The sequence below is a fragment of the Heptranchias perlo genome, chromosome 7, assembly GCF_035084215.1.
Source record: "Heptranchias perlo isolate sHepPer1 chromosome 7, sHepPer1.hap1, whole genome shotgun sequence".
In the NCBI taxonomy this organism is placed as follows: Eukaryota; Metazoa; Chordata; class Chondrichthyes; order Hexanchiformes; family Hexanchidae; genus Heptranchias; species Heptranchias perlo.
In genome coordinates, this window is record NC_090331.1 from 74975895 (window position 1) to 74988612 (window position 12718).

Sequence of the window (12718 nt, forward strand, 5' to 3'; positions counted from 1 at the left end):
GTGGGTTTTTTTGAGGACAGGGCTGATCATTGCAGTTGTGAAAGAAAGGGAGACAGCATCTGAGGAGAGGGAACTATTTATAATGTTAACTAACATGGTTACCAGGAGGGAAAGTTTAATGGGAATGGAGTCAAGGTAGGTCTCATGACTGAGATGATCTTGGAGAGGGTATGGGGATAGATGAGAAAGAAACTAAAGAGAGATGGGGTTTCAGACTAGGGTGCAGCATTCTCGGTGAGAATTGGTTTGTTGTGCCAGGGGAAAGAGGAAGCAGAAGAGGCAGCTGAATGAGTGGTCTCTATCTTGGTGACAAAGAAATGCATGAGCTCCTCACACTTGATGTGAGGACAGAGTGAGTTGGTGAGGGGTTTAAGGAGACAGTTGGTAATGGAGAAAAAAAGCCAGGAGTTATTTGTTCTTAAGGGTGATCCTAGAATAGTGGGTGGTTTTGGCAGAGGAGAGAGGGGCCAGATAATGGCTCAGCCACATTTGCCACTGGGCACAAGATATGTTCAAATCTGCACCCTGGGACTTGAGGGAGAAAAGATGGATTCCGTATTGGGGGAATAACTGGAATGGGAGACAGTGAAGATTTACATGGGGGCAGAGGTTTATCCGGGGACAAGGGCATCAGAGGTGGAAGTAAGAGAGGTAATTAGAATGGCAAATGGGGACCACAGGCTACACAGATGGGAGTTTGAAAGTACAATTGTAAGAAACTTGATGGAAGAGTTTTTTTCTCCCCAGGGCCGGATGCAGAAGGAAGTGGAGATGAAAAGGAGTAGTGGGATGTGGGTGGTGAGGGATACAAGAAAATAGTTAGAGATGGCCTTGGTAGCGATCAAGACTACAGGAGTAGAGGAGCCATGTGAGATGGCGCGGTCGAAGAGTTGGCCATGAATATGGTGGGAGTGGAATCAGGAGGCCAGTAAGTTCAGATTAGGGGGAGAAAGGGGAGCTAAAATGAAGACTGAAATCACTGATGAGGATTTGCTCAGTGCAGAGGCTGAGGGAAGAAAGGAGGAAGATAGCCCAGTGACAAACTTGGTGTGGGTAGACAACAAGAATTGTGAAGGAGAGGCGAGAGACTTGAAACAGGGGTGAGGTGCTTGAAGGAGGAGAAAGAGCAGTAGGGAAAGAGGTGTGTCTTTTGATAAGGGCCACCCTACCACCTCAGTGGTTTGGGGGAAAGGGCGGGTGATAGAAAATATAGCCAGGCAGGAAGGATTCAGTAAGGGGCTAGGTGTCATCACTTGTGATCCAAGTTTCAGTGAAAGCCAGGATGTCATGGATGGCAAGTGACCAGACATCCTGGAGGGAAATGCAGAGAGGGACAATGATTTTTGATCCATCAGAGGAGCCAAAGGAGGCAGTGGTGGGTGTGGTCAGGTTTGTCTTCAGCAGACAAGCTGGTTGGGAAGGTCATAGAGAAAGGAGGATGAGGCAGTCAGGGTTGCTGCTTGTAAGACGACAGCAATAGGAGCCTCATTGGGCTCTATGGAGAAGGTCAAGAGGTGCAGAGAGGGTATTGTAGGGATTCAAGCCTTGAACAGTGGCAGAAAGTCAGAGGAGTAGTAATGGCTTGGGGGGTAAAGTACCCAAGAGAGGTGGCGTGACCGTGTGACAGGAAGGGGAAAAGGAGAGGATAAATGGGGCAGAGAGAAAAAGATATTGAAGATAGAAGTAATGGATTCAGTCCAGTGCGGTAGCCAAAATGCGCTCACAAATGGATACAAAGGGAATTTGATTCAGAGACATGGCAGAGATTAGATGTGACATGTTGTGGTCATAAGGAAAAGACAGGGAGATGATGAGTGTTGATGAACCAATGTCTAGGTTTGGAAATCAGCTGTGGAGAAGAGTTGGATCTGGAAGCTCTTTCGAGGCAGAGTATCAGCCGAGGTGCTGGTGAAGGCTATCCATTGGAGTTAGGGACCCAACAAGGAGTGGAGAGTCAACCGTGAGCCAGCAGAAGTTGATCCTGTGGCCCCAAAGAGGGACATAGTGGCCTCAATTGTTAGCAGTGTGCACCAGCATGTCTTGTGGACCAGCAGAGGAGCAAGGAGTAATGGGAGTAAAACCCAAGTCCTGATTATTGTAGTTTTCTCACGTGTGCTTTTCTAATATGGGACACCACCAAGGTTGAAAACAGTAGGAGATGAGATTAAGTAAGTAGCTCATATTTCTCTTTCATAGAATGCCCTGCAGCAAATCAGCTTCTCTAAATCAGGCCTGCTTTTTTGCTGCAATAAATCATTTTGTCAAGATATTCAAACCCCTCAGTCGGCCCTTCCTTGTACAATGTACGGCTTTTAAAACCAAAACTTAGTGTCACCCATTACTAATTCTGTAGGGTTTGTCTACCCAATCCAAATCCTTACCATGTCTAAGGGTTAGCAAACTCTGGATGGTAACTTTTGGAAAAGTACTACACGAGCAAATTGCTTTAAGGCTAAACAACTTTATTGGCACAAGTTCATACAACCTATCCTAAGTAGAGAGTGGCGGTTGAGTTAACCGTGCGATCAGTCTGTCGCACTCAAGTCTTCTTCTTGAGGTGAGCTCCTGATGCTCTCTTCTTTACAGGTTCCGTTGCGATGTCTTTTTAAGTTTTTGTACTTTGGGGCGCAAGTAAGGGAAGTGTCATTTTGTCCAATCGCTTCCTGTGGCTTGACCTCTGTGGTGGACAGTTACCTCGTTCAAAACCAGATACAATTAGCTCAGCACTTTAGAATGTAAAGGTTCCCCTAATCCTTGTTCATTTGTTTTTTTGTGTCATTTCAACAGTTTCTCAACGGTATCAGTTCTGTGGTATGTTTTCTTGTTTGAAACTCCTAGAAGGTTTCCCATATGAACTTCAGTTTTGAATTAATCAAAAGTCCAGCTGCATACAGGGACCATGTCAACAGCAGTGCATTGTCTTTTTAGGTGATGTTATATCTTTCAAGACTGTCCATAGTTTAAGTTAATGTCCAATTCCACAGTGCAAAAAGGTACTCAAATCTCTCAGAGTAATTTCATTTGTTCTCCTTTTATTCTTAACCTTGATGACCTTCACTTGACTCTTCACCTGGGTATCTCAGTTGTAATTAAAACAAGTGCTGAACTACACTTAGATTTCTTGAGTCTTCCTTTATTGGCTCTCCTTACCTCTTGAATTGCTCCAGTGACAGGGAGGAACTGCCTATGCCCTGGAGTAGCTGACTGTACCCCAGAGCAGCTCTGTTCACTGTATAGAGACTGGAATTTCAAACTTCACTATGCAGAGCTCTCTAATCTTGAAACACTCCAGATCAGCTCCCAGGCTCGGTTGAAGTTCTAGCTCCCATTGCACTGAATAAAACTTTTCTAAAATGTAGTTGGCCCCTGCCTGTAACTTATCACCAGTATGATCCTGGAGAGAAAGAGATCCAAAATGGTAGCTGTCTATCGGCCAAGATATTTGATGGCTTTTAAGTACTTGTGTACATTTATTTTTTTCAAAATAGAGTCAATGAGAACTTTGAACATAAAATACCCTAAGATTTTCCTTTCCCTTCAAATTTAGCTTTTAAATTAAATGGGAGTATTGCCTAATGGTAGCTCAGAAAGCAGAAAGCACATTTAATATAAAAGCACCCCCAGCACAACTTCTAGATTCAGTGTAATTACAAGATTAAAATTGACATTGATTAGGCACTAAATACTGCCAACTAAACCTGCATTGAATTTTGTGTAATAAAGCACTGCGAGACAGCCACTCAACTTTTACAGTTTGGCATCTTCTCATTGTCTTATGAACTCATTTACTGCATACTAGCAGCCGTGCTGGAGCAGAGACCCATTCTGCCTGCTGTAATAAAAGCATGGACTGTATCTTCCCAAGAAGAGGAGCAAGCCCATATGGTGTTGCTTTATTATAGTTATTTTGTTTCCTTCCCTTCTCCTCAGGTGTCTCTGCACCATCTAATGCACCTGGGCTGAGATAAGGGACAGGCAAGCTGCTCCCAAGCCTCTGCTGATATTATTGTACAATCAGCCTACCTCAAGTCCATGATAGTGGTCCCTAAGTATGGTGATTGCCAGATCAATTTTTTTTCCCCCACACTGAAGTAATGCTTGGCTTCATTTGGTACCTCATTGTGCTAGCAAAATTCAAGGTGAGACCTCACTGGCAGAGAATCAACTGCATGCACTTGAATCATATGCTTAGGAGGCAGCTCTGTGAATAGTTGGTGCACTCCAGATACAAGATGCCTACTGCTTGTAATTTCCTCTCCTGAAGGCTGAGCGGGGGCCAGCTCCTCGGCCATCCCACTCAAGGAGCATTCTTTGAGAGTTCGATGGGGCAGCAACTTGCATTTAGAGGGAGCTTCACACTGTATGCAGCCTATACTCTATTTGACCAAGGAGTGCTTGATGGGGCAGTGTAGAAGGAACTCTACTGCATCGAACCTAAAATATTGCCTTCCTTACCATCAGAAACATGGGGGGGCGGGGTGGGGTGGTGGTGGTGGGAGGGAAGGAAATCATTTTAGCCTAATCCGCCCGGCGGGAAACTGACCCATTCAGGTCAGTCACCTATTTTACTTTTCACAGACTTCAACAGTAAAATCATATGGGCCGGTAAAACGGTTGGCCAATCTGATTGCACCAGTTTCCCACCAGGCGAGTTAGGTTAAAATTGCCCAGGGTCTTCTACTAACCCCAAGGTATCCTGCCTCTGGAATGGAGTTGAAGAAATTGCGGTACCTGACCCTGAATGGCTCAATACTGATATTGGATACTGATTGTGGAAAATGTTCCGATTCTCATTTGCGATTGATACATAAAAAATTAAATGAAAGTAAATGCTATAACAGAACCAATACTGTATATCACATCTCAAAGCTTTTAATATGGGGATGTCTGGTTGCCTGACTTTTTTTTTTAAAAACGGTTGAGGTCTTCCATAAGTTTCTGCCAGGTGTCTATTCTATTTAATAGCAGAGAAATCAGTTGCATTAGATGGTAGAGTGAGTGTAGGAAATAGGAAATGTACATACCTCAATTCACAAATTATTTTTTTCCAGCAAAACTTAATGGTTTTTGTGCGCAATAACATTTTTACGACATTTTCCCCTTTGGCTCAGGTGCTTGCCACACCACAGAAGAGTTAACTCACCCAAATGCATTTGGGCTTCAGGATTGACAACCCAATTTATCCCTCTGGCAGCAGCTCCCGCTGAATTTGATTTTTTTTTTTAACCTCAAAAGGTTGCTTTTAACACCAATAAGTCAGGACTATATCAATCTTTATATTTTTGATGTTCAATTGATGGAAAATCCAAGTTTTTCAAGCCATTTTTCAGCCAAAGATCAACTTTTTGGAAATTTGCACCCACCTTAACATTGGATGGTCGGAAGATGAAAACGGATTTTTTTTCTCATCCTCATGACGCGGACAAGGCCAGCATTTATTGCCCATCCCTAGTTACTCTGATAAAGTGGTGGCAGGCTGTCTTCTTGAACCTCTGGTAGTGGTTTGACACAATGGAGTGGCTTGCTAGACCACTTTAGAGGGCAGTTAAGAGTCAGCCACGGTGTGGGACACAAGTCACTTATAGGTCAGACCAGGTAAGGATGGCAGGTTTCCTTCCCTAAAAGGACTTTAGTGAACCAGTTGAGCTTTTGCAACTATCCCACAGCTTTATGGTCACTTTTACAGATTCCAGTGTTTTATATCCAGATTTGACTGAATTCAAATTCTCAAATTGCCATGGTGGGATTTGAATTCACTTTCTCTGGATTATTAGTCCAGGTTTCTAGATTCTTAGTCCAGTAACATAACCACTCCACTACTACACCCCATCAAGAACATGTTTAAAAGTTTGTTTAAAAAAAGGTTAGGTTAGATAGTTTAAAACAAAACTATAAAGTTAAACTAATAAAAAAATCAGGATGAGGAGAAATTGAGGCAAATTCTCCAGAAATAAAATGTTTGCTTTTATTTAAAATTTAAATTAGTTATGAATTTCTATCTTAATTACAGGACCTGCTGGCATTCTAAAGGTTAACAACATTGTTGCTTTGTGTGTTAAGAGTCTAATTTTTTTTGTACTTTAAAAAATACTGTCCTTTCTTAAGAACGTAGACCTGCTCAATAGAAGTAATAAATCTGAGCTTTCATAAATCAACTTAATTTCATAGATGCCAAGTATGTTCAGGCTTGATTGGCATTCCAAATAATCAGCAAATACTAAAAGCATAACCCAGAACTCCTGCAATGTTATTTTATTGGCAGCTCACTGTATTAGATTAATTGAGTTTACAAAAAGCTATGCGACATAAAGTATATTTTTCCAGTGTGGAATTACAGTGGTAAACAGTCAACTCTAAGCAAAAATATTCTTGGACAGTTTCCAGAAAAAGCTTCCTAAGGCTACCTCTGTATGTAATGAGCTAGACAGTGTCAAAGAATGGAATTAATTAGTGGAGATCCAGTCATTAACACAGGGTGCTGACTGAGGAGTTAAAGTCCCACGGTGTAAGTGACTGTCCCCAACAGCGTGAGTGATCTGGATTAACATTAAGAAGTGCCATGGAAAATACAAGTACATGGAACGTTCTCTGTGCAATTGTCTTCAATTTGTGTAGTCGATTCATCAACAATTGAGCTAACCAGTAATTAATATTTTGATACTGATGTGTAAAGGATTACATTAGTAGTAGAGTGGCTACTGGTAGTCACTCTTGACCCTTCCATCCTTACCAATTTACCAGTGCATCTCCAAACTCTAAGACACTTGAATGTGCCACTCCCTTTTCCATTTTCTCTAGTCCAGCATCCACCCTTCTCATAGCATAAAAATGGCCCTAACCAAAGTTATGAGCGATATTCTTTGTATCTGATGCTTTATTCCTTCTTGGCCTCTCTGCAGCATTTGATACGGTTGATGACATCATCCTCCACCTCCAAAGTTATTCCTCCGTCTTCCATTTCCATGAGATTGCCCTCGCAAGGTTCAATTCTTACTGATCCAAATGGAGTCAGTGCAACTTTAGGGCCCAGAAAAGACCAGCATCTCTTTTTTGTGGATCGATCCCACTTGCCCACCTCCTCACCCCTCTTATCCCCCGATTACAACTCTCTCCAGAAATACATCGAATCACTTCATGAACCCATTCATACTGTCCACTTTAATAGTTACTACAGTATAAACGGTATAGTATGAAAAATTCCACGGGACTTCCCAACTTCTAACATTTTAACCACGGCTCCTAATTTTTGAATCATACAACGTAGTGAAGAATTTTTCTGGATCAACTTCTTCAACCCTCTTCACAGTATTTACTCAACCAGTTGAGAGCCGAGAATGTAAAGAGAAGGCAGCATGCCAATTGTTGATACACCAATCACCAAAGAGGCTCTGCTGACAAATAAACTTGCCTGTGGTTGCTGAGCTTGGAGGCATCTGGATGAGTTAAAAAAATGTGAGAGAGGAGCAGGGCCACACAAGTAAAGTGAAAAAGGAGATGGGAAGAGTTCTCGCCATTACTAAGAAAATTAATCAGGATAATTAAAAAGGATACACTTTGAAAATGTGATACTTTGATCTTTTAGTAGCTAAGGCAAGGCAATCTCCCTTCAGCACAGCACTCACGAGTTTAAGAAATAAACCCACCAAACCATTGTTTTGAGTTTTATAGCATGTTTCACAAGGTTCAGACTCTGATTCATAATTATTCAGCTACATTTCACCAAATATTATTAGTTTTGTGCATGTGGGGAAGCAAGAGTATTACAAACAAAGTGCCTATGTGAAATCCAATGGTTTCCATTACAACAACTTACATTTATAAAACGCCTTTAACGTAGTAAAAAAGTCCCATGGCACTATCAAATAAAATTTGACACCAAACCACATAAAAGATATTAGGACAGGCGATTAAAAGTTTGGTCAAAGAGGTAGATTTTAAGGTGTGACTTAAAGGAGGAGAGAGAGGAGAGATTTAGGGAGGGAATTCCACTTAGAGCCTAGGCAGCTGAAGGCATGGCTGCCAATGGTGGAGCGATTAAAATAGTGGATGCGCAAGAGGCCAGAATTGGAGGAGCGCAGAGCTCTCGGAGAGTTGTAGGGCTGGAAGAGGCTACAGAGGTAGGGAGATGCGAGGCCATGGCGGGATTTGAACATAAGGATGACAATTTTAAAATCGAGGCGTTGCCAGACCGGGGCCAATGTAGGTTAGCAAGGAGCAGGGGTGATGGGTTGATAGGTCTTGGTGCGAGTTAGGATACAGGCAGCAGAATTTTGGATGGGCTCAAGTTTACGGAGGGTGGAAGGCCGGAGGCCGGCCAGGAAAGCATTGGAATAGTTGAATCTGAAGGCAACAAAGGCATGGATGAGGGTTTCAGCAGCAGATGAGCTGAGGCAGGGGCAGAGACGGGTGATATCACGGAGGTGGAAGTAGGCGGTCTTGGTGGGTAATCCTCTCCACCACCATCACTTTGAACGAATAACACAAATTCTTTTTACAGCTGTCCTTTTCTGTGTTATTGTCAGCTATCTTCCAAAACTCTTTAAGCAATATATAATAAAAATATTTTCTTTTGATCAAAGTGTACCTCAGATTACTTACAGTGCTGACCTATTTTTGATATCTGCAATCTGGGTGGCAGTGAGTTAGCTCACTATCCTAGCATCTTTGGGACCCAATTTTAAATCCATCCAATTGTGGGAAACCTCTCTCTCTGGGCCCCAAGTAAAATAAGTCTTGGGAGCTTCTCATGGATATGAGTCCACAGTATAAATGCTGTCCATAATTCAGCAATTGCTACTATATTGGTAATTCAGAGGAATTTATAAGGATACCTGCCATGGGAAATGAAATAGTTCAGTGAGCTTTACAGAGATTGGGCCAGATTTTGCGGTGAAAATAACGATGAGGCTAACAGCGCTCACTGTTATTTATGCGCAAATCAGACAGCAACTTCCAGCGAGCGCACACGTGCAGTTAAATGCGAAAGTCCAGAAGTTTCTGTCCGAGATGCGCTGCCCCTCTAAGCTGTGCGAAAATGGCATCTCGCTGTCTGGCTCCCCGTTCAAACGTGGAGCCAGACAGCGTGTGAAGTTCCTGTACTAACGTCGTAGATACGGACTAAACTTGCCACAAAAGGTTAAGGCTTGTCCATTCCAGTCTAAGTATCCTTTTAATTATGTCGTAAGTCTTAATTACTGCCAAATAACCTCTCTGGCACTGAAAATTAACTTTTACATGTGTGGAGTCTCATTCCTTCAGCTTTTAATTATTGTTGGAGATTGTTTTTAAAAATGTAAATAATTTTTTTAAACTTTTTTTTTCTTTCTATCTTATCTCTCTCTCTTAATCCAATCTTTCTTTCCCTCTCTCACTTTCTGTACCTGATCTGGCGTTGAATTCACTGTTCTAATTTACACTTCCTGGTTCAGACTCTGCGCTGTTCATTAACGATTCTTTAATCTGGTTAAAGGGATACACAGTTGCCTGCCCTGTTCACGCAGGTCCCAGATGCTTTGTAGAGGGCACTGCGCTGTTTGGCTGATAGCAACTTGCCGTGCAAAACCCCATAAAAAGTCTATGGGCAAGTGTGCTGTCTGTTCGCTGCTCACAACAAAATCTGGCCCATTGGTATAGCAGAGTAGAAGGAGCTTTATTCTGTGCAATAATTTCCCTGAAATGCTCCTGGGTACCCTTTACTTTTCCTTCTCCTCCCTCTTATGCCATTAATCTAAGTAAGTACGAGTGAGTGAATGAGTGTGTATAAAATACACTGTGTTCAATTGTTTAACATTCAATCATATTACATTTGTTCTCACAGTTCGAGACATATGCCAGTTACGGCGGGATGAAGGAACTTGCCGGAACTTCTCCCTCAAGTGGTACTATGATGTAAAGACTGAATTGTGCACACGCTTTTGGTTTGGTGGGTGCGATGGAAATGAAAACAGGTTCAATACGCAGGACGAGTGCACCAGGACTTGTGTCGAAGGTAAATAACATGCCGTGCCAGTGAAGGACAGCGTGATAGGATCCAATCACGTCTGTCCAGAGAGTTTCTTACCATTTTGAGCCAGGCTGTTGTGGAGATACTGAACGCAGGCTGCAGTGAGGAAAAGAAAATCACAGGGAGAGTTAGTCCCTAGGAACCACAATGCCCCAGTGAGGGGGAAATGGAAATTAAATGGGCCACTACTTAAAATGCCAGAAGTTACATTATACAAAAGAACATTATAGGGTAAAAGCATGGAGGGAGAAATTCCTGTCTCCAGTAGTTTTAGGGAAAAAGTAGACAGGATTACAGAGCAGTATTTCCAGTTTTGCACGAATATCTACTCTCAAAAGAACCAGAGACAGGAATTTTAACACAAGTTGTTTTGCTATCAGATTTGGAAATATGTTTCTCTTTTAGTCCGTGCTACTTGTGAAATTAACTATTTAACACCTTGTTACCTGATGTTTGTGTGTGGAGAAATGGGCTATTATGAGCATTAATTCTTCCCACCCCCTGCAAGAGATTAAGTCTGATATAGTCATGTTAAAAATTGCTTTTTCACTAAGAGAAAACACAAAGCTTATTTTAAAACTACAACAAAAGCAAAGATAACGTACAGATTAAATGTCCCTCTATTCTGCCCCAACAATGCTCCTCAGACCCTACATCATTAGAACACCACACCAATGTGGGATTTCCATTTTCTACATGGCGCCTCTCAATGAGATTTAGAACGGTCAGTTCCTCTGGTAGTGCACTATATACCCGCTTAAATTGGCTGATGTTAAAATAGCAAACAAAATTAATTGTGTCCCAAATGTGTTGACCACTGCCAGAGGAAATTAAAATCCTTCATGGCAAATTACATTGGATTATGGGGAGTATTGTGTTACTGACAGATACCCATGAGAAGTTGGGCTCATATTACAAAAGTTCATTTCATGCAAGACCTTTTTAAATTGGCAGAGGGAGAAATATAAAAAATGATGGAATGCGAAAAGGCCATTTAGTTTGTCTAGCTCACTCCCTTCACAAACCCTGTGCAATCAACCCAATCATGGACTCCACTACACCCCTAATCTACAAAGGTTATTAAGCAAAACTTAAAAATATTTGGATGGATGAATATTCTAACTACTCAGCCATGACCTGTGAGACATTCCCTCCCTCTGTTTAGACTGCATTAAACCCAGGTCCCAGGAGTAAAGTAGTGTGCTAGCCCACAGTGCCCATCCAGTCTCTTTGGGTTTCAAAGTGGCAACTGTTTCCATCTAATTCCCATTTCTTTGCTTTAATTATATTGGAATGGTTGTTCTCTATATTTATGCACTCAGATCTCCATGGAACAAAAACATAAAATATTTTTTTTTTTTTTTTTTTTTTTAAGGACGGCTTCAAACCAGAATTGTATCTGCAATGGGAACGTAAATGAAGTGGCGACTCTGCCATACATATACCTGTGACAGGAGCCGGCGTCTACAGCCTGCCATCAATCCCAATATGCTAAGGGTTCAACAGATACCTTGCACTGTACTTGTAATAGCTTTCATTCATTGAATTTTGAGGAGTTTGAAGTCTTTAAAAGCACAGTTGCTGCATGTTATAATGGTGCTAACTTTGTGTCTGGGTGCTAAATTTGTGTGGAGGTAATCTGTTCACATGCGTAGACATCTATACAGCTTATTTTTCTTGTCTGTTTTTCATACTTAATACGAACATTTCTAACCTTTACATCACTTTTGTAAAAAAAAATTGTTAGTGACTAGGTAACACTTCAATAATTTTTTGAAAAACATGACTCACACAGAAAAAAAATCCTATACAAATCACTTTGGGGGAAAAAAATATAAAAAAGCTTCCATGTATATGCTTTGATTTTTTTTTTAAATGAGGGGGAATTATTACAGTGTTTGCTCATTAGCTGAAATGGCATATGTACCCACAAGACATGTACAAATTCAACACGTGGATACTTGATTGCAAAAGTAACCTTTCCTTTTTTTAAAAAAAAAATTGCGTTCTCTAGTCCAAGAAAGTTTTCAGATTATTTTTTAAAAGTGTCACTATTTTGTTAAAAGTTTCTCCCCATATTAGCTCTCCTAAGGGAGCATTGTATTCTTTAGTGTACTTTGGAAATCTCTTTACAATTTGGAATTGTATTAGATTATGTACAGATATGCAACTCGCTGGTCATGCCAGCTATTTGAAACCATGAAAAGATAACACAAGAACCCTTTTAGATATAATACTGGGATTACACTTTGAGCTAGATGAATTTCAGATCCTAGGCTTGAACGTATGGGTCATTTGATTAATGTTGTATTTTTATGACATTGTTATATTGTATAACTTTAATGAAGATATGAATGAGAAACTTTCTAATAAAATTGGTCTGAAATTTTAAATGTTTTGTGTCTTAAGGTTATTTATTTATGTTGATTTTAAAGAGTTCTTATGTTGAATGTAAGGGATGTCAGTGCTGGGAAATGGAAAAAGTCTCTACATTTTGTACCAGTTGCCAATATCAGTCACATCCATGTCAGCTAAAGCAGAAATAAAATCCTTCTGCATTGCCACATCAGCTGTAACCACTGGTTAGATGCACAGCAAAGCTCCCTCTACACTGCCTCATTGAGCACTAGGTCAGGTTAGATGCAAGTCATGGTCAGGTATAGATTGGGCTAAATGCAGAATAAAATGTTTCTGCACAGTGCTCCAAACAGTCCA

At 41.2% G+C, this 12718-nt stretch overlaps 1 protein-coding gene across 1 annotated transcript in view; it reads left to right on the forward strand.

The window, feature by feature from the left end:
- Positions 1-12396, forward strand: part of LOC137323879 (collagen alpha-3(VI) chain-like) — a 182163-nt gene extending 169767 nt beyond the window's left edge. The window contains exons 51-52 of the mRNA XM_067987919.1: positions 9818-9988; positions 11379-12396. Of these exons, the coding sequence (XP_067844020.1) occupies positions 9818-9988; positions 11379-11419 (212 nt within the window). The 3' untranslated portion in view covers positions 11420-12396. The remainder of the gene's footprint in view (positions 1-9817; positions 9989-11378) is intronic.
- Positions 12397-12718: the final 322 nt, after the last annotated feature.